This window comes from Cryptotermes secundus, unplaced genomic scaffold (genome assembly GCF_002891405.2).
Source record: "Cryptotermes secundus unplaced genomic scaffold, Csec_1.0 scaffold197, whole genome shotgun sequence".
Classification (NCBI taxonomy): domain Eukaryota; kingdom Metazoa; phylum Arthropoda; class Insecta; order Blattodea; family Kalotermitidae; genus Cryptotermes; species Cryptotermes secundus.
In genome coordinates, this window is record NW_019744107.1 from 934,439 (window position 1) to 955,912 (window position 21,474).

Below are 21,474 nucleotides of genomic sequence, written 5' to 3' on the forward strand. Positions count from 1 at the left end.
ATTTACATGTCACAATATTGTAATACGTAGACCTGTTGCTAGGCAACAGCCGCGAAATAAGTAGCTATGCAACAGCTATTGCTATGTAATGGCTCTGTAAACAAAGGCCATAGCTGGACAATGGCCGCAACAGTTAACTCACATCAATGAAATAACTGGGAAGCAGTGTTATCTACACAGTCCATGCGACAGCTACATCACATAGAAATAGAATAACAGCAAAGAATTTTAAATAACATTCTATACATGCGATACATAGACTTGACAAGGCAAAGCATATTAGTAAGAGAGAAACCCATCCTCTTGTCAGAGAGCATGTTATGTCAGAACTATGACCGCAAGGGTTCAGTTTGAAAAAATATATCTGGACGTGATCCTTAAGGGGTTTGGCATCAAGATGAACCAATTAGCGATAAACCTCCAGTCATAAAGTAACTCTGACTCTTTTGGGAGAATTGTTTACTGTGTGGTTCGTGCTGAGGTGATATATGCAGGATAAGTCTAGATAGAGGTCAGCCATTTAGCTCGTGTGGAGGAGGGTTCTAATACCTCCACCCTGTGAGTTGTAGGAGGTGATGTAAAGGGAACCCAGTGCCTGGGGGTATAACTGGACCACCCTGTCCATGGGGGATATAAATATGGATACCTGGGCCTCCAGGTTGTTGGAGCCACAAAGACAGTAAAATGTCATAAATCCTGTGGGACTCAGACATTAGAATGATAGTGCTGAGCACAGCCAGCAGCAATTGTAAACAACAGACCCATCCTTTTGTCAGGGAGGATGTTACATAAGCATTATGATCAAAAGGGTTCAGTTGAAAAAATACTGGTTGTGAGTATCAAGTAACTTGCCACCAAGACAAATTGATTGGCGATAAACCACCAGCTGTAAAGTAACTCTGACTCTGACTCTGAGTTTAGTCATGTGTGAGAGGGCGCTGGCCAGTAAGAACATGAGCATGATATCTGTGGAAGCTATGCCATTGGAAGCTGTTACCAGGCAACAGTAGACTGAGAAGATTTAGTGTGTAAGTAAAGTAAAGCTATCCCTGTACCAGGCTCTGAAGGCCCATAGGGTTGTGAGATGTTGAGGGTCCCACATTATCTAGACAGTTGACTCAAAGATGGCGGTAAGATTGTCAGACTTATGTGCCAGCCATGCTTTACTCCCCAGCAAACTTATTTAATTAATTCCTGGTACTCATTTCTGCTAGAGGCTGTGTGAACCCCAGGATCATAGTGCAGCTGGAAGGATTAGGTCAATTGAAAAAAATCCAATGACCTCATCGGGACTGGAACCCATGACCTTCCGGCTTGTAGCATAGCCCCTCAACCAACTATGCTACTGCATGCTGTAGTGATATAGAGAGAGGGCTATAATTACTTGTAGTTACCTTCTATAAGCATTCAATACATCCAGTTACCAATCCAAACCCCGTCTGTAGTCACTCATATACATGACAATATATGTATGTATATATAGACATCCACTGGTCATGATTTTAGACCTGGCTTCTGGTCATCATGTGGGAAGTACGGAAGGAGGTAACAGGGCTGTGACTGTAGCTGCATCATGATGGATGTCTTATAGTTTGACCAATCTGTACACACCCTACAATCCTCATTTAAGTTTGTGGACTCCAAGAAATTCACTCTGCATCTGTTGAGAACAAGCAAGTTCAAAAACATAGACAGTACAGGTGTGTGTGTGTGTGTGTGTGTGTGTGTGTGTGCGCGCGCGCGCATGCATGCATGTCTATATATATCATCATCATCAGTAATCTGTCAAGACAACAGGTCCACATCCAAAACAATTCCTCCACTTAATGCGACAATATATATATATGCACAGCTTTTTTTTTCTTTTAGTCGGGAAATGATACTTTGTAGATTAATTAACGTGTATTACAAAAAAATACCTAAGGCAAGGTGAAATTTTCAGTAGCAAATTGTACATTACAATACTGCAGTTAGACTTTCAGATTGAAGTGATGGGAACATGTTGAAAGAATGAATAAGAATTCTGTTCAGAAGATAATTTGAAATTATAGACCATAAGAGAAGAAATATATTGGAAGTCCAGATGAGATTTTAATGTGGACAGCAGTGTATACTGAGCCTGAACTCCAAACTCCTTGTCTTTGTTGATGATGACAGTGATGATATTCCTGTTTGATAAGGAATTTGGACTGCTACTTTGTTTGAAGACATAAATGATTTTCTGTGATCATCTCTAATAAAGAAGCACATTCAGATAAAAATGTTATGATGTAACTGAGATATTTCATGTTATGGCATAGATTTTATATTAATACTTCCGAACATCCAAGTTTGACTTTTTTTTCAGTATGATAAATATTTAAAGAACACGTATAAATATCAAATGTTACTCAACGTTTTCAAAGTTGTGGTCTGAACCTGATGTCAGTCATACCATCACACTGAAATATTTGATGATAAATGTTGCATTTTAGTGGTTAGCATGCCTCTGTGTTCAGGAGATTCAGGTTGAAGTTTCGGGCTTCAAGATTGGTTATCCTGAATGAGGATTTTGTGTTTCACCTCATCTTCTCCATGAAAACTGCATAAGATCATCTAAAAATAGGCTATTTTTACTTAATATTCCATGCAATTTATCATTTACAGTCATCTGTCCTTTGACACTCAGCTATACATTTTAGAAAATAATATTAAACTAACATAAGTAACACCAGTTGAAATTTCAATGGAAAATAATTAATGTTATCAATATCATTATCGAATTTGAAGCATAAAATCGTTGAGAAAACAATTTCTGTGCTCGTACAATATACTTTGCCTATAAAACATACTTAATCAGAAATCAAAAATAACTTAAATAGGTTTTGGAAAGACAACTACATTTATACAGTATATTAAACTTGATGGAATAAAATTGTAGAATATTAGTGACTTGACACAGGTTTGGATAGATAATTGGCTTTATTGAGCCCAATAACTGAAAGCTGAAAGTAATATGACACTACTGCTAATCTGCACGTTCCAAGCTTCCCAGTCTGCTGTGTCTTCACATGCTCACTGCTTTCAGCTGCTCTCAAGAATGACATCTCAGGATTCTCAGATGGGTCTCATTATATAGTCTTGGCATGGATTATGTAGAGGACACTGCTTCCAACAATTCCTTTATTGTGTTGTGCTGATTTCCCAACAGTTTCTAGCCTATCTGTTGCCATGGACATGCATTTATCTAGCTGTCACCTAGCAGTGGATTATTTGTTCTGGCTTCATTAGTCCAGCCTTTCAGCTCTCATGTCACAATATTATACACTATGTGGAGCTGTTATCTGGAAGTATGCTATGAATGTTTTCAGTAGAAGTTGACTCTGTGTTATAAATTCAAATGTACCTTCTACTGACTTTATTACTGTCATCTTCTGATCTATTCATAGCTGTTACTAACACCTCTTATGTACATAAGACCAGATTAGCAAGTACATATTAGCCCTTCATTTTAAGAATATACTCAGAAACAACAAAACATTATTATTGTCTATATCAGTAGGGTTTGATCATAAATTCATTTTACATCTTATTTGAGAGTGGTCTTCTGCATAATTATGATTTATGATTGACATGCATAATTATCAACATAATAATGTTATAAGACCTGTGGTTTTCATGTAAGTGAGTGTTCAAATTGTTGTCATCTGGTTTCTAACATATTGTCATAAGACTGTCAACCCAGAAGTCCATATTCTGAATGTAAGGAATAAGGAAAGTTTCTCAGTCAGAATAAGACAACTTCGCAGAAGTTGTACAGTAATAATTACACAATTTTGTGGGCTCCTTGCCAAGAATTTCTGCCAGTGTATATTTAAAGCATCAGAGAGTTACCAAAATTTTATAGCCTCATGTTAACGATTTTCAATAGAGTGTGCAAGCACAGATATAGTGATTCTTCAGTTATCACTATCAAGCTGATAAGAAACTCAAGATCTTATTTTCCTTTTATATTGTTAATTTAGATTGCAATCAATTTACTTGTACAAAACTTACATATTTCACAACCACCATTATTTCTCAACTTCTCTTAGAGTATGCCATTTGGATTGTCCAAGGAACTGGAAGGGATTGGTACTGAATAAGACACATCAGCTTCTGGTCTATGCTGATGATATTTATTTCCTGGGAAAAAAAACATAAATACCACTGAGAAATGTTACTACAATTTACTTCAGGATTCTGTGTCATACACTCTCTCCCTATAAAGAATAAATTATTCAAAACTATAATTTCACCATTGTTTTGCATGAATAAGAAATTTGCTCCTAACAACTCCTCACCATAAAAAATATGCTTGTTACAAAAGATCACAAGAAGCATCGGACCTGGATGGATATAAGATTTGGTACATGGAGTGTTAGAAGTATGTATAGGGCAGGTTTGCTCAGGGCAGTGGCAGAAGAAACATCAAAACATAAGTTAGATTTAATGGGAGTACAGTAGGTCAGATGGGATGGAGGTAGCACCGAACTAGCGGGCAAATATAAAAGAGAAATGGGAATAATAAATTAGGAATATGTTTTTTTTTTTGTACATAAGAGAATCATATCAGCAGTCAAGAGAGTAGAGGTTGCTGGTGTGGTGGAGAGGATGAATGCATTAGGATATTGGTTTGAAAGCCAGAGGAAGGAAACCACTGGAAAGACCAAGACAGATGGATGGACAACATTAAAATGGATCTTAGAGAGATAGCATGCACTGTTATAGACTGGATTGAGCTGACTCAGGATAGAGACCAGTGCAAGGTTCTTGTGAACACCGTAATGAACTTTCAGGTTATATAAAATGCTGGGAAGTTCTTGAGTAGCTGCATAATTGGCAGCTTCTCAAAAAGGGCTCAGGTCCATGAATGTGTGAATGAAGGAGGAAATAAAATGAGCACGGGAAAAGTGCATATGAGGTTCATAACTTGTACTCCTCGCCATATATTATTAGAATGATCAAATCAAGGAGGATGACATGGCCAGCGCATTAGCATATGTTGGAGAGGTAAGAAATTCATGCAGAATTTTGGGCAAAAACACCAAATAAAATCATTATCACTGTAACATTATAAAATTAGAAAATAAACATCAAAGTATGTATGTAATTTTTTTATTGATAACTTTTTAAGGAAGATCAGATTTCCAAATCATACTTTGTTGTATTGTATGGCCCGGGTTTGATTCCCTGCATTGTAAGAATACTATCTTCCTCACAGCATCCAAACTGGCACTGTGGCCCACCCAGTCTGCTAGCCAGTTTGCACTGGTGGCTTTTTCCCCGGGGGGTGAAGCCGATCACTCACCTACATCTAGTGCCAAGGTCAAGAATGGTGCAACTATGCCTCCACCCCCATATGTGTTCATTGCATAGTGCTTAATTAATTAAGCACAGTGACAACTTTACCTTTTACCTTTTACCCTGAAGGGAGAGACCTCTTTGGAAAGTTAGGCATAGATGCAAGGATAATATATGTTTCTTCAAATGGGGGTTGAGGACATGACTGGGTTCTTCTGTATCAGGAGAGGGCCCTGCATATTATTTCAGCATTTCTCTTATATCTGTATTCCTTTGGTTGCCCAGTCCTGATATGGTTCATTGGTGTTTTGTCTGTGCTGCCTCCCAATACTAATTGTCTCTTTTCAAAACCCACATCCCACTTCCATGTCAAAGTATTCATAATTTAATCTGAGTTGCCACTTCTGTGTTAAAATTTTTTTTGTTTTGCCATTCACTGTATTAAATATTTGTAATTTATATTATATGTCCTTGTTAAATTCTGAAATTATGTTTCCTAAATATTTGAATTTAAGAATTTCTGTATATAATCATTTTGCTTCCACTAATCTGGAAATTCATATCTCCAAACACTGTTTATAGGTTAGGATCAGGTATGAAAAAGTTGTAATACTAAGATATATATTGGATTACAGAGTCAAGATACAGATACCAAAGAGATAAATAGATATTGTTAAGACATGGCATTTCTTATATGATTATTTAATTCTATTTCTCACACATTTTCAGCAGTACTCTCCCATTTATACCATCATTAGCTGCATGTACAGTTTTAAGCCATCAGCAGTCAATCATGTTCCAGAACAACTAATAATCACAATCTTAACAACACTGACGTGCATTTAATATATTATACCTTTGTTAGCTACTTGTTAGCTTTGTTAGTTACTTGTGAGTGCTACATCTTAAGGCTTTAGTTTCCATCCTGCATATGGTGATGAAAACAATTTTTGGGAAACTCTTCAGTAGCTGAGTGACTAGCAGCTTCTCAAGAATTACTCAGCTCCATTAGTTAGTTAAAAAGCCTTTACCAAGAGAACTGTGTGGCTATAAATATAAAATGAACTAAAGGCAGTAACATTAATCAGAACTGAATCTATCACTTGTAACAACACATGTGTCTCCTTAAGTCACTGTGCTAGGGGAAATTAAAGTTGCTGTTAAAATGTCTGGTCTCAAATAATCCGATGGTCAAGTGTTCTTCAGGAATTGCTCGCATAAGTAATTTTATAAATAATAATGCTTCATAACTAGTTCTTAAAGCTTTAAAGTGGTTGATATCCTTGACCTCTATATTTATTTGTTGAACAGGAATAGATTCAAGGAACTTGAATACAAAATGCACTATGCCTGATTTCAATATCATGCTTTTCCATTGTTAGGCAGTGAAGTTCAGAGAGTGATTGATATTGCAATGATAAGATATTTAAATATGTGGTTGTATGAAGGAAATTGCTACTGAATTTAATATATGTAAACCAATGTGATGTCTTATTGCTGTAAATATTCTGAGCCATATAAAAATTATCCTACTTGGGTAATTTCATGTTACTGTAACCTAGATTAAAATAAACCACATTGGTTTCAGCCTCTTATTCATACTGCATTCAGCTCCTTCCAATATCTGAGATGAGAAATTGGATGAAGTTTTCCATGCCTTGATTCTAGTGTCTACTTAACTGTCATGCATGAAGTAGTTCTGAGATATCTTCTGTTCAAAATGTTCTTTGTGATTTTATTTTGGGCTTAGACTACAGTGTTAACTATTATTTGTCTGGATGGAACTCTTGAATAAAATGTTACATATAGACCTTACATATAATCACTCAAAATGATAGAATAGCTTGTGACTTCCATTGAACCTTAGCTGATTAAAAGGTGTTTCAGCTTGGCACAAATCGATTCTGTACAATAGCAACTACAAAACCACAACAACCATGGCTCATGATGAAACACAAGACAATGGAGCTGCCCCAGCGACCCTTACTCATTAATCTTTCCAGGTATTATTACCTGTTTGACAATTTAAATATAGCTACCAAGGCCATCTGGTTATACCCTTTAAATTTTGCCTGAGGAGTTAGCATTATATGCAATATGAAGATCAGTTTTATCAAGCCATTGGCTCATTGGTTCATTTGTTTCTGCAGGAAATCTTTTTTATCGTTCTAACTGTACAAAGAGGATGAGTTACCTAGAATTCATCAACTGAAATTTCAAGTTAGGGTACAGCAGTGTAGAAAGTGGTTATTACAGATTATTACAGATGTGTTAGTTTTTGAATGTATGGGATGTGTTAGCAGGAAACTAGACTATGCCAGCAACTGATTACTGATTTGGTAATGAACTTGTTCACTATTGGTCTGATTATAAAATTCTTGCAGCAGTATATCACACTGAGTATAATCTCCTGTCTGTGTCACTGCTGTAGAACAGAGTCTCGATTTTAGACAGTCGTTTCCACATTCACTTCCTTCATCTTTGTTATAATGCCTGGAATATAAGAATACAAGCATCAATCATGAATTTATTTACCTAAATACCAGCATTCTCCTCATCTTCCAGTGTGCAACCTGTGATCATTATTGCTGTTACTATATGGTATTCCTTTCTTGTTTTTGTGTATTATATTTCTGTATCTTCACCTACCTTCCTGAAATTGTTTTAACTGACTTGTAGTATTTTTGTTAGCATTGAACTTGTAACACTAGTGCTGAATACATTTGAATATATAAGCAAATCAAAAAAATGAGAGTGGTATAAATATGCAAATACTGTCAAATGTATGAGTGACTACAAACAGGATTTTGGATAATTAGACTTATTGACCATTTACAGGTCATAACTACAAATAACTATAACACTACCATTGGTTTCCACATTTTACGAATCACTACAGCACGCGCTAAGTCTTTTTGGTCCTACAGTCAGATTATCTCAGAATGGTGGTTCCTTTCCAACTGAATTATTTTTGCTTCATTTGTACTCCCTACAACTCCTTTGAAATTCAGTAGAAAATAGTATTTCCAAAAGTACCTATAGTTTTGCATGTGTATTTGTTGCCACAGGAACTTCTTTACCGAGCCACTGCCTAGAAACGGCTCTACACACCGCAATATTATGTCACTATTATATTTTGGATTTGGTGAAAATGAAATATAAAAATTAAATATTGATCTGGAAATTTTTATGGAAGAGGTCACATGGGGGACTTAGGCATGAATATGAAGATAACTTCAAAATAGATTTTAGAAACAGGGAAGACAGACAAGGACTTAATTCAATTGGCTCAAGATAAAGGCAAATGGCATGCTTTCGTCAATGCTATAATAAACCTTCAGGGATGAAACTGTAGGAGGTCACTCAAAAATACAAGAACTGTTGGAAGCGGTGTTTCCTGTGAGGTTCGTGCTGAGGCTATATAATGGGGACCATGAGGAAGAGTAGACCTAATTGCTATAATTCAGTTGAGAACATTTTGGTCTTATTGTCTGCTGTCTAAAAACATAACAATTTTAATATACAGAACTATGACTTTTCCTCCAGTTTTGTAAGGATGTGGAATTTGGACTTTTATATTAACGTGAGACCATAGACTGAGAATGTCTGAGAACAGGGTGCTGAGGAGAATATTTGGACCAAAGCGGGATGACATAAAGGGAGGTTGAGGAAAATTGCATAATTTGGAGCTTTATTACCTGTACTGTTTGTCAAATGTTACAATGATCAAGTCAAGGCAGATGGGATGGGTAGGGCATATAACACGCATGGAAGCGAAGCTGAATGTATACAGAGTTTTGGTTGGAAAGACAGAAGAAGAGACCACTAGAAAAACCTAGACATAGATGGGAATATCAAAATGGATTGTAGAGAAAGTGAGTGGGGCATGGTATGGAATGGATTCATCTGGCTCAGAAGAGGAACCAGTAGCAGGCTCTCTTGAGAGCAATAATTGACCTTTGGTTTACATGAAGTGTTGGAAATTGTTGAGTAGCTGAGCAAGTGATGCCATCTCAAGAAGGACTTGGATCCTTGGAGTCAGTTACTCGTAGTTTTCTCATGGCACCAAACTTCAGGGTCTTGCATGAAATGGTGCTAGTGTTGTATACATTCTAATTGTTCTGGTGTAATTGAGGAAGGGGATTAAAAGGTACGACAAACTCAGACAATCTCTGATGGCATGATGTTCATATCAAGTATTATGAAAATTTATCTACAGTGATCCTGAGGATGAATTTCAGATAGCTTCACATTACCTCTTTAGAATCAGTTAATTGTATGGGATGAAACTTTTGATATCCAAAACAGAATTAATAGTATGTATTATGCAGGCTATAATTGTGATTAACTTTCAGAAAGCTCAGTGGGTTAATACACTTGACTACATAGGAAATACAAGTTAGGGAAACATGAATCTGGAAAAAAAAGGTCAGTAATTATGCAGAACAATATTCACATAATATGGATTCATATTACTATATCTATATCATGAGCCAGGATAGCTCACTTGATACAGTGATGGACCATGGGTTTGATGGCTGGAGTTTGATTCCTGGAAGGAGCAATATACTTTCCTCTACTTCACAGCATCCGGACTGACTCTGGGGCCTGCTCAACCTGCTATCTAATGGGTAACAGAGGATCTTCCCCTGGGGGTAAAGTGACTAGGGCATGAAGCTGACCACTCACCTTCATCTAGTGCCTATGTCAAGGATGGTGGAATTACACCTCCAGTCCCAACTATATCTCCATAACATAGTGCTTGATTAATTATGCACAGGGACATCTTCACCTTTTTACTTCTTTTTTTGTCCATATTTTAACATATCTCAACGATATATTAGCACTAAATGAACGAATATAGACACAACAATAAACAAGATCCATTTGTGTGGTTCAGAAAAGAATTTCTTGCTTCTTAACCTACAGGCTGATGACTCACTTCATTTAGTTCTCTTTTACTGCTTTCATTTCTTAATCTTTAAATGATGATTAATCATGATATCACTTGCTATGATTTCACATCTAAGAGAAGCTGCTGAGTACATTTAAAGCAACAAAGAGTATTAAACTTCCTTCTGCAGATGTAGTGTAGTAATGTGCAGTGTAGTGTAGTGTAGTGTATTGTAGTGGTGTAGTGGTGGGGCTTGAGTGGTCATATGATCCTGAGAGTTATGTCAGCAGTAGTGTAGCTACTGGTAGGGTCTCCCATGCTGGACAGGCCAAAGGTGACGATACATACAAAAATGGATACCCTGGCCATCCAGGTTGGAGGTTGGGCTTGGGGTTTGACAGCTCCACCCCGTAAAATCCTTAATTGTTTAGAAGATTTTAACAATTGCAGCGGGACAGAAAGAAATGAAAGTCACAGGATCAGGACCAATGGTGAGCACTCACAGAAGAAACAAAGGCTCAACATGGACTGTAGCTCCCACAGAAGAAGAGAGAAAGAGTAGCAGTAAACTATTTATTACCAACCTGGAGCTAAACAGTAAAGATGAAAATGATGAAGACGATGATGAAAAATAGATTATTTAATAAAGAATTGAACTGAACTAAATTATTATGATAAATTACCTTGAGTATATCTGCAGAAGACTTTTATTTCCTGCCAATTTATGAGTAAGTGTGTCCAGTTCTGTAGCGTTCAGAGACTCCACTCCATACTCTTCTTTGAATGAATATAATTTAAACCAGGTTGGATTCAGACTTGAATTTGTGTTAGCTTCAGTCAGATTGAAGCTCCAACTTTCAGCATCTAGAATATGCTACAAATAATACAAAACAACAATTAAGACTAGAGTGGAAACATGTGCTCATTGATGATAGAGAATTTTGTAGGTGTTAATGCATGCATTAAGTAAATCTAAAGATTCTGGCAAATTTGAACTCTTTGTTTACATTTACATCAACTTCTAGTATCACTAGTCAGTACTAGTTTCTACTAATGTGACTCAGCAAGTTAACTTGGGTGGTAACAATTTAGTCTTGTATTTAGAAGGTGTCATGGGTACACTGTCTCTTATTGTAAATTGGTTCACAGCTAATAAGTTGGCCTTAAATAGCACTAAAACTAATATTATTAGATTTGCTCTAAAACAGTCTTATAACTCTCTGGCAGTTGCTAGTAGGAATTTGTTTATGAATGAAGTTCCTGTGATAAAATTTTTTGGTCTGCAAATTGATTAGAATTTGAAGAAAGCAGTCTTCTGGGATTTGGCACCGTGTATATGTGGTGTTAACCGACGTTTCGGAGGAACGTATCGCCCCCATCTTCAGGGTTGAAGAAAAAGTATAAGTAAATCTGCAAGCGACAACACCGTGAGACACGGTCAAACAGGCTAAATAAAGAACATACCGTTGAGCAGAGAATGAAGGGGTTGTACTGCAAGTAAACAAGTGAAAGCAGTGGTGTGGGAGGGGTGGGGGAAGGGAGCCGGGACAGCATGATTTTGTGTAGGGGAGAGTGAGCAAGGTTAGGTGGCTGGGCTTTAACTGTGAGCTGAGGGTGGGGGGGTTGTTATGTTGGTTGGTCATGGCCTTGTGGCTTCCTGGATCTGGCGTCATATCCCGGTGGGTGGTTTTTAAGAGAACAGATAAGGGGTTTNTAAAGCCCAGCCACCTAACCTTGCTCACTCTCCCCTACACAAAATCATGCTGTCCCGGCTCCCTTCCCCCACCCCTCCCACACCACTGCTTTCACTTGTTTACTTGCAGTACAACCCCTTCATTCTCTGCTCAACGGTATGTTCTTTATTTAGTCTGTTTGACCGTGTCTCACGGTGTTGTCGCTTGCAGATTTACTTATACTTTTTCTTCAACCCTGAAGATGGGGGCGATACGTTCCTCCGAAACGTCGGTTAACACCACATATACACGGTGCCAAATCCCAGAAGACTGCTTTCTTCATAGTCACCGCCGTGAAAGCCTCAAATCTTACATGATTAGAATTTGGATTGGAAGAGTCATGTAGAGTATATTCTCCCTAAACTTAGTTCAGCTATTTTTGTAATTAGGAGTTTACCTTATTTTATGAGTAAAAAAATTTACAAATGGTGTATTTTTCTTATTTCCATTCTGTTCTTAAGTATGGAATAATTTTCTGGGGCAACTCAATGAATAATGTTAGAGTTTTTAAACCACAGAAAAAAGTAATAAGGATTATATCTGCAGTGGGACCTAGAGACTCACGTAGGGATCTTTTTAAGAAATTGAATATACTGCCACTGTCATGTGAATATATGCTCTCTTTAATGATGTTTGTGATTGATAATCAAACTCAATTTTGTTCAGGTTTAGATGTTCATGGTTTGAATACAAGAAATCGAAAGCACTTATATTTGCCAAACTCGAATCTTTCTGCTTTTCAGAAAGGTACTATGTTTACTGCTATTAAACTGTTCAACAGATAGCCCATAACCATTCAAAGCCTTAAGGAGGATAGAGTTAGTTTTAAAAATAAGCTGTCTTTATATCTTATGAATAATTCCTTTTATACAGTTTCTGAATATGTGGAGCATAACATAAACAATTAGTTATAATTATTCTGTTATCTGTGTGTTTGTTTAATTTTTTTGTTGTTTTTTTTATATGATGACCTTCATGTCCATTTATTTTGGATTTATGAAATGAAATGTATGTATGTATGTTCAGTTCAAATTATAGTGAGGGAACCATCTATATTAACAGATTTCTTATGATTTTCCTGTCCCCCAAGGTGAATATCAGGGCTATACCTTGAAATAGGACATGGCCACTTCCTTCCAAACTCTTTCCAATTCATCGATCATTAATAATCTACAGGGTGTTTCACGACTTTAGGGCATAACTGCAGGAAGTGATTTCCTAGGTCTTTGTGATCAAAAAAGTTCATAAAAATATGTGTCCGATTTTGGACGGTTACAGAGTTCTAAACCTGCACTCCATTGGCAGAGGAATAACAATTCTGACTTCTGTGTGGGAGGTACAACTTTGTAACACAGCAGAGATGTTAGCTGTCTTTGAAAAGGTATTAATGTATTTTCCTGGGATGCAATTCTCATTTGGAGAGTGGAGGTCCTTACAGCAGTGAATGTTGAGGTTTTTGCACCTTAGATGTGACAGTGTGTACTCTGATAGATAGATATCAACGTCTCCAAAGGAACCTGCCACCTCCAGCGTACCTTGATGATAGAGCAGCGGGTTTCTTTAAAATGTTGATATTTCTATACCAGACTGTAACTTAAAGGTTTTCATTTTTGATGTGTTGAGAGAAATATATAGGTAACAGAAGATATCAAGAATAGGTGGAAGACCTGGAAATAAATAAATAAAGAAAAGATTGTGGGAAGATACACTTCTTATTTAGTGTCCTTCTAAATTGGAAGTGATGCTAGAATTAGGAAAATAATGTTTATAATAACTATATCAAAGTTTCGTAATTATTATGAATTTGTGAATGATGAGTTAAAAATCAGGGCTTGTGTAAGAGCTGTTACTAGTGCAAAATCTGTAAATAGTACCATGGGATATCATTAATGTATATGTACACCAATATACAGTATTTATATTTCCATACATAATGAACTACGTAATCTTGCACTCCATTTGCCCAACAATAACATTTCTGATATTTATATGGGAGGCAACACTTCAGGTCAGAGCAGAGAAGTTAGCGTTCGCTAAAGAGGGTTTCATGGATTTTCTTTTGTTCCACCAGGTAAGTTTGGGGGCAATACCTATAAATAGGTCATCCTTCCAATCAGTTGCCTGTTCAAGAGCTGGCATTCTCTTAGCTGTGAATATTGATTATGGTCATCTTAGATGTGATGCTGTGTAATCTGATAAATAGTTCCCTTAGTTTTCAGGGAAACCTGCTGCTTCCACGATACATCAGTGATGGAGGCAGCATATTCCTTTCGAACGATGTTGTGTGTGTCAGACAACGTGGTATCTAATTCCAGAAGGATAATCTTATCCGTACAGTATATAAACAGGATGTGGAAATGGTCCTTAAAATACATTACAAAATAATCTTCAAAATACATATACAAAATTGTATGAGTCCATTATTTACAACAATAGGTTGCAGGTTGCAGATAAGCAAACTTATTACATCATAAAATCGCATATAATAACAACAACAACAAGACGAAGAAGAAGAAGAAGAAGAAGAAGAAGAAGAAGAAGAAGAAGAAGAAGAAGGAAGAGGAGGAGGAGGAGGAGAAGAAGAATAAGAAGAACTATGGTTCTGTTATTTACAAAAATTCTGTACCTAATTCATGATTCTCATTCCCTTTTCCATAGAAAAATGTATATTCACCTTCTGGTTTGATGCCACATCTGTCCCATCTGACCTCCTGTACTCCCATTAAATCTAACTTATATATCATGATATGTCTTATGCAACTGTCATAAGTGAACCTGCACTATACAGACTTCTTAACTTCCATGTACCAAATCTCATGTCCATTTTCCTGAACAACGTTGAATACAAGAATAGAAAACTTGATACTGTAGTGTGAGATGGCATGGATATGGGAGTGTGATCAGCTAGTGACATGCTTTATAATATTTAGTTTCACCTGTTACATAATCATACTCAAATTAAAAAAGGCTGAACTTGTTATTGGCCATCTCCTATTGGAAGTGACTGAAATGTCTACTAATGGGATTATACTTACTTGTATATACTCTATAATGTTTTAGTTTCCAAGCAATGTTCCAAGAACAGAAGATATTACACTAACTTGAAATAATATTATCAGTTTTAATGTTTAGCTATACATGTTTAGAGAACAGAATCTAAAAACTAAGATTTGAGTGAATGCAGTGATTACTTTGCACATAAAAGGATATTTTTTTCAGAATCCGATATCCTTTTATGATACTTGTCCTTATGGAATCACAAAGTTTCAAGTATCAGTTGGAGCTTACTGGGTTTTCCTTTGAGCCACAGCTGTATTTACAAAATTAGAATTTTATGCAGTGAAGTTTCATATTATTTTATGGATTATGACACAATGTACTCAAACAGGTTAGGGCAAACATTTTAGACGAACATACTACCTCTATGTATGCTAAAATTGGGGCAAGATGTATTTCTGAAACACTGGCATACATCCACCAGCCTACGTGGTGGTCATAATACAGAAGATCAGAGTGTGAACATTGTGAACAATTACATTGATTTTGCATCGGTTGTACTCACATAAGTAGCAGAATCCACGCTGTAGAGCTTATAATTAGAGTTGAGATCACTGTATTGGGTTACACTTCCACCATTAACTGCCACACTGATAGGACGAGTTGGTTCTTCCATAGCATAATAGACATGAAATTGATCATTATGAGTGTGACCGTTGAATATAGCTGTTACTGTGTTCTCAAACCTGAAAATTATCATACACAATTATAAATAGTTCCACTTTTGTATCATGCATGATAATTTGGACTTGAATCATAAAACACTTCCCTGAATAGATGGCATTTATTTTAGTACCTCATGATCTACGCTTTATGAAAACAAAGGAATGTAAACAAAATTATAAGGAGAGGAAAGGTAAACATTTCAACTTCATCAATGACTAAAAATGTGCTGCTTGGAAGAAGATAAATAATATGAGTTTTATTCTTGGAAATGTGATCTCTTAGGAGTGATGAATTTTATACAATATTCTTCTCTCATGATTAAGTCCATATATAAATTAAATTACTGTGGATCATTAGTGTGGGTTTCGATGTAACAGATCAACCACTAATTAGATCCTTGCATTCATCAGATACTGGAAACAAATGGGAGTACAATGAGACAGTGTACCAGCTATTTTTAGACTTCAAGAAAGCCCATGATTCAGCTAAGAAAGAAATATTGTACAATATTGTAGCGTGTTTGCTAGGCAACGAGACAAGAAATTGTGCAGGTTCTCGGATTTGAATGAATATTTTATTGGACATTCACCTTTTACATCCACACTTACAGTTATTCACAACTTATAACATCTTTGGACCTTTCCCCTTCAATGTTATGACACTCTCACACTGTTATTCTCAGTAAAGTGTCTTCTGCTCTAGTCGGATGAGAACTCTTCTGTTCTCTTGTCGAATACCAACTCTACTCTTCTAAGGTCAAATACAAACTGATCCAATATCAGAGTCAGAGTCAGAGTCAGAGTTACTTTATGAATGGTGGTTTACCGCCAATCAGTTCATCTTGGTGTCAGGCCCCTTGAGGACCACGACCAGAATTTTTTTTTTCCAACTTAACTCTTGTGGTAATAGTCCTTATGTATCATCCTCTCTGACGAGGAGATGGATCTGTCTCTTATGAATACACTCGACCTTTCATCAAATGTATATTTCGCACATATAATATGTTATCAAAAACTCTTCCTTTTGCTTTACACACAAGTCATCTGTCAGTACAGGCTTTACAATCTCTTGTGACAGTTGGACTCTTATAACTTTCACTCGGACTCAATAGGGAATACCATGTCAAAGGGTTAACCTCGCCCGCTGCTATGCAAAATCTGCTTGGAACAATTTGTGTGTAATGGTGGAAACTCCACTGTTAGATTGCTAGCCATTGTATAGCAATGGATGTGTTCCGATTCCTAGCCGCTGTCGGGGAAACATTGGTCGTTGCCTAGGTAATCAACCCTGATCTCCTAATCCATTCCAACTTTCTCACAGCATGCCACTATATTCTCAAAGAGTTTGGGGTACCAATGAAACAAAATAGGCTGGTTAAATGTGTTTAAACGATCTGGTGACATGATATCTGAAGTATCTGAATGGATTTTGTTGTCTCATTTCTTATTGAACTGGTAATATAATACTGTATTAACCTTTCAATGATCTTGTGGAATTCTCTGCTCCAAGTTCTGAAACACTGTGAATTCCCTGAAGGGACATGCCCAAGAATGTGAACTTTTTCTCCAGCACTTTCAGCCTGGAGCAATGTGTCAGCTAGCCACTGAAGCTGTCCATCTTGGTCCTTTGTGTCGTAGATCAACCACCTGTGCAATAATGATTTGTGTAATCCATACATAGTTATCTGCATTTTAATAACAATTCCAAACAGAATACATGAAGCCTACTTTCCTATTACACAAATTTTAAATCCTAGAGTTATATTACCATTCTTGTTGTTATTTATTTTCTTGAATAAATATAAATTCTGTGTATGTTGTTAAATTTGACAGATATAATGTCAAAGTTTTCGTGTCTGTAATTGTTGATTAACAAAGAGTGTTTTATACATGATACATGTATGTTATGATCTGTCTCTATACCAAGTATAGCTTATTTGCTCCAGTGATTCATTAGTTCCTGAATCAAACTGAAGCCAAAGGAAATTCTTGCATGGCTGCCATGTTGTTATTTTATTTTCTGTAAAAAATAACATTAAATAAAATTGCATATTTTCTAAGCTCTATTATGTACATCATTTGGAGACTCTAATGTAAGCAGTGTTAGTATTGCTCCCACTTCACAATTTCATTTGTCACTAGTGACTAGTGAAGACAACACCACACGCTGCTAAAGGGAATACACACAATCAAAGGGCACATTGCAGATTGCAGATGGGCTAATGAAACAGAAAAACAAACTGTGAAAAACTGTTTGGAATATCACATGGCTTTGAACAAGTGGACGACGCCCTTTACGAGGTGGAATTAGGATTCTATGAAAAATTTTAATAGAAAAAGTGTAATGAATTTTAAGTAATTAATTAAGTTATTTTAAGAGGACTGCAACGCAAATTTTAGCATGCATCAAAGCAGTGTAACAGTTTGGAAGTTTTGAAGCATTAAAACACCTGAGGATGGCTGTCTGTGACTGAAACATGTTGTGTTGGTGTTGAATGGTGAATGTTGTAATAATAGTTGCATCACTGATTGACTTAATACATAGATGTGCGATTCTCCATGTTGTAATATTCACACCAGTTCATGTAAGAATCTGTTCAATATGAAATGGGGAACAGACAAACAGACAGCAGGATACTTTCATGAGCCTTCTTTTTACTGTGAAGAAGGAATGTAGGCTAAAATTAAGTATTTACTCTCTCCATGGTTAATATACATGTATATATTCATAGTTCTGACAGCAGCAGTGTGGTGCTTGCAAGTTAAGTGACTGAATATTGAAACTGAGAAAATTGGTTTTGTAGTGACAAGTATGACTGAAAATCAGAAATACCCTGATTTTATGTTCATTTTCCTCAGTTCTCACATATCTGTTATCACTTCCACATCTTTCTAAAGTTACCATCAGAATGACTCAGTTTTCCATGTCCTTAAAATGTGGATTGCAAAATTGTAAAACCAATGCATCACACTACTGAAGGAAGGAAAATTATAAAGCCAATGATTCACACTTCTGAAGAAAGGATCATATTTAAGTCTGTTGGTAGTCAACACTGAATATTGGAATACTGTGCAGAAGTGTCTAAATGCAGTAGAATGTCCATAAATAATTAATGGAAGAAATCATGTATCCCATGCATAAAGAGTAGCTTCATAACTTGTACTCTTCTCCAAGTATAATTAGAATGAACAAGTCAAGGAGGATGAGGTGGGCAGGGCATGTAGCGAAGAGGGATGCATATCGGATATTGGTGGGAAAGCCAGAAGGAAAGAGACTGCTACAACGACCGACATGTAGGTGGGTGGCCAATACTCAAAATGGATTTTAGAGAGATAGGTTGGGATGGTAGGAATTGGATTTATGTGGGTTCTTGTGAACATGGTAATGAACCTTCGGGTCCCATAAAATTCTAGGAAGTTCTTTAGTAGCTGCACAATTGGTGGCTCCTCAAGAAGGGCTCAGCTCCATGACTGATGATGATGATGAGTGATCATGTATCCCAATAGTATAAGCTTAGATTGCTCTAAGTTACATGTAATTTCCACCAAGGCAGTTATGAATGTAATACTTTATCTTGGGAATCTGTAAAAGCAGTGAAGTTTTTGGCATGTTGTGACACTGTCAACTTTTAAAGAAGGACTTTGCATCAGAAAATTAGATAGATAGGTGAATGTAGCAGTTCCTCTGTTAGACAGTAGAAACTTTAATATTTTTTCGTAAAATGAAGCACAAGGTTATAATTATAACACATCAAAAGCCAATGGCAAATCCTGTTACTGTGATACTTTTTGAGATAAGTAGGGTTAAAATCAGTAATTTGAATACTGAAACCACGCAGTGACAGCAGTGACATAGTATGAGATTTGTGACTCTCTGTGGATGTTTATATAAGTACTTTTACTTTAAGGAAATAGTTTTGTATTGAAGAGAGTGAGTTTTCATGGATGAAATTCTCCAGTACTTTTGTGACTAGAAATACATTTCTGTTTGTACCATGCATGTCATTAACTAAAGTAATATTTTTTCTGTTTTACATTTTTACCAGTTATAGACGAAGCAGACATTACTGTTGAGAGCTATAATTCGGAATCCAGGTTTAGGCAGCACAGTATAGAACCCTCCTTGTAAGATAGTTTTACTAGTTTCTGGAGGGAGCCATATAGACCACAGTTTTTCTGACAGTTCATATAACCATTTTGTGGAAATATTCTCATCAATAATGTCATGTGGTGCAAACCTGTAATGAAATAATATAGTCAGTTAACATTGTTGGACGACGTAGTAACAGTCTGGGTTTCTGCAGACATGTTGTCCACAATTGTATTTTAAAAAGACAAAATGAGTTTTCTGATTGACTATATGCATCTCAGTAACCCGCACCTTGGAATATCAGTACTAAATTTATCTCATTGCAATGGTGGAATATGAAGTTGAGGTGTGGGAAAAGAAAGGAAATATGCATTTTTCATAAGAAAACCCAGTCTAAAGTAGCCATTTGGGATACCAAGACATAAATAGGAATTTAACATCAATAAGATTCTTAGGGATGTAGATTTTGAAGCTGTACTCGTATACTACACTGAACTTACCAGGAACTTTTCCAGAAGCCATCCTTTAAGTTAACAATTTTAGAAATGTCATTTTATTTAATGATATAAAACAAACAGATTTGTCATTTTTGCTGTGATAAATTTTGAGAATATTCTTTGAAGAGGTAACAAGGAAAGAAGATAATATCTACGAGTATAATGAAAACAAATAATTTTAATGGAGAAACTACACAGTAGACTCCTAGGTGAACAACCTCTATAAAGATAACTTCAAGTAGTGAAAACATTTACCCATTAATAAAAGAAACACTCACAAGTTCAATGGACTTGGCTCATGGTTTCCCAGAATTGGATATATAGGTGTATCTGGAAAATCTGCTTTCAGTTTTTTCAGAACTTTTTCTATTACATCTGAATTCTTTTCAATACCTGTATCCCATATTGCATGATCCACGATATCTCCAGTCATGTATATATAATCAATTTTCTGTAAAAGTGAAACATGTAAAGTAATAACATGTTTACATTGCTTGGAGCTAGATTATCTAAATTTATCGTTTATGATAAATATAGCCCTGTGCAATGTTTCTTTTGGCTTATAATTATGAGTATACGTGTAATTAACTTTATTTAATTGGTGAATGATATCAAAAGTCACAGATGTATTACTTGAGCTCAGGTAGTCTTTTCTGTTTTACCTGTGCTTGTATATTTGGATATTTAGATGTTCTGCATTTGTAAGATTTATGTGAATGCTCATGGGGGCTAATTTCCTTCTGTGTGTTCTCCTGTGTGTCTCTGTATCTGTAAGGCCCTTCAAATCATACACCATAGGTGAAAACCTAAATGCTCATTGCAATAGATGTATACAAAAGTACTTTCCTTGAAATTTTATATTATATAAACATTTTTCATTTGGGCTTTTGTGAATGTGGCTGTGAATATTTCAGCAATAGAAGGCTGGTAATTTATTCATTTCCTGAGTGACTATTAGCTTCTCAAGAAGGACCATGCTTCATGGGGTTAGTACACATTTTCATATGGTAGAAAAGTTATGACAAAATTGGCAAAGTTTGAAATGAATGAAATTACAATTCACTGACATTATCTTGTATGTGTAACATAATCGTGGGAAAGCCTATAATATTCAGAAGTCAGAAGGGCAGATCGGAATTCATCCCCTCTGCACTTCAACCATCCAAAATTAGTCTGTAATGTGTGCCTTTCATTACACAGCATTTTCACACTTTTC

At 36.1% G+C, this 21,474-nt stretch overlaps 1 protein-coding gene across 1 annotated transcript in view; it reads right to left on the bottom strand.

Moving 5' to 3' along the window:
• Window positions 1-4,824: 4,824 nt before the first annotated feature.
• Window positions 4,825-21,474, bottom strand: part of LOC111874388 (sphingomyelin phosphodiesterase 1) — a 29,064-nt gene continuing 12,414 nt past the window's right edge. The window contains exons 5-10 of the mRNA XM_023869856.2: window positions 20,537-20,709; window positions 19,715-19,909; window positions 17,148-17,318; window positions 15,512-15,692; window positions 10,900-11,090; window positions 4,825-7,815 (exon numbers count right to left, since the gene is read on the bottom strand). Of these exons, the coding sequence (XP_023725624.2) occupies window positions 7,635-7,815; window positions 10,900-11,090; window positions 15,512-15,692; window positions 17,148-17,318; window positions 19,715-19,909; window positions 20,537-20,709 (1,092 nt within the window). The 3' untranslated portion in view covers window positions 4,825-7,634. The remainder of the gene's footprint in view (window positions 7,816-10,899; window positions 11,091-15,511; window positions 15,693-17,147; window positions 17,319-19,714; window positions 19,910-20,536; window positions 20,710-21,474) is intronic.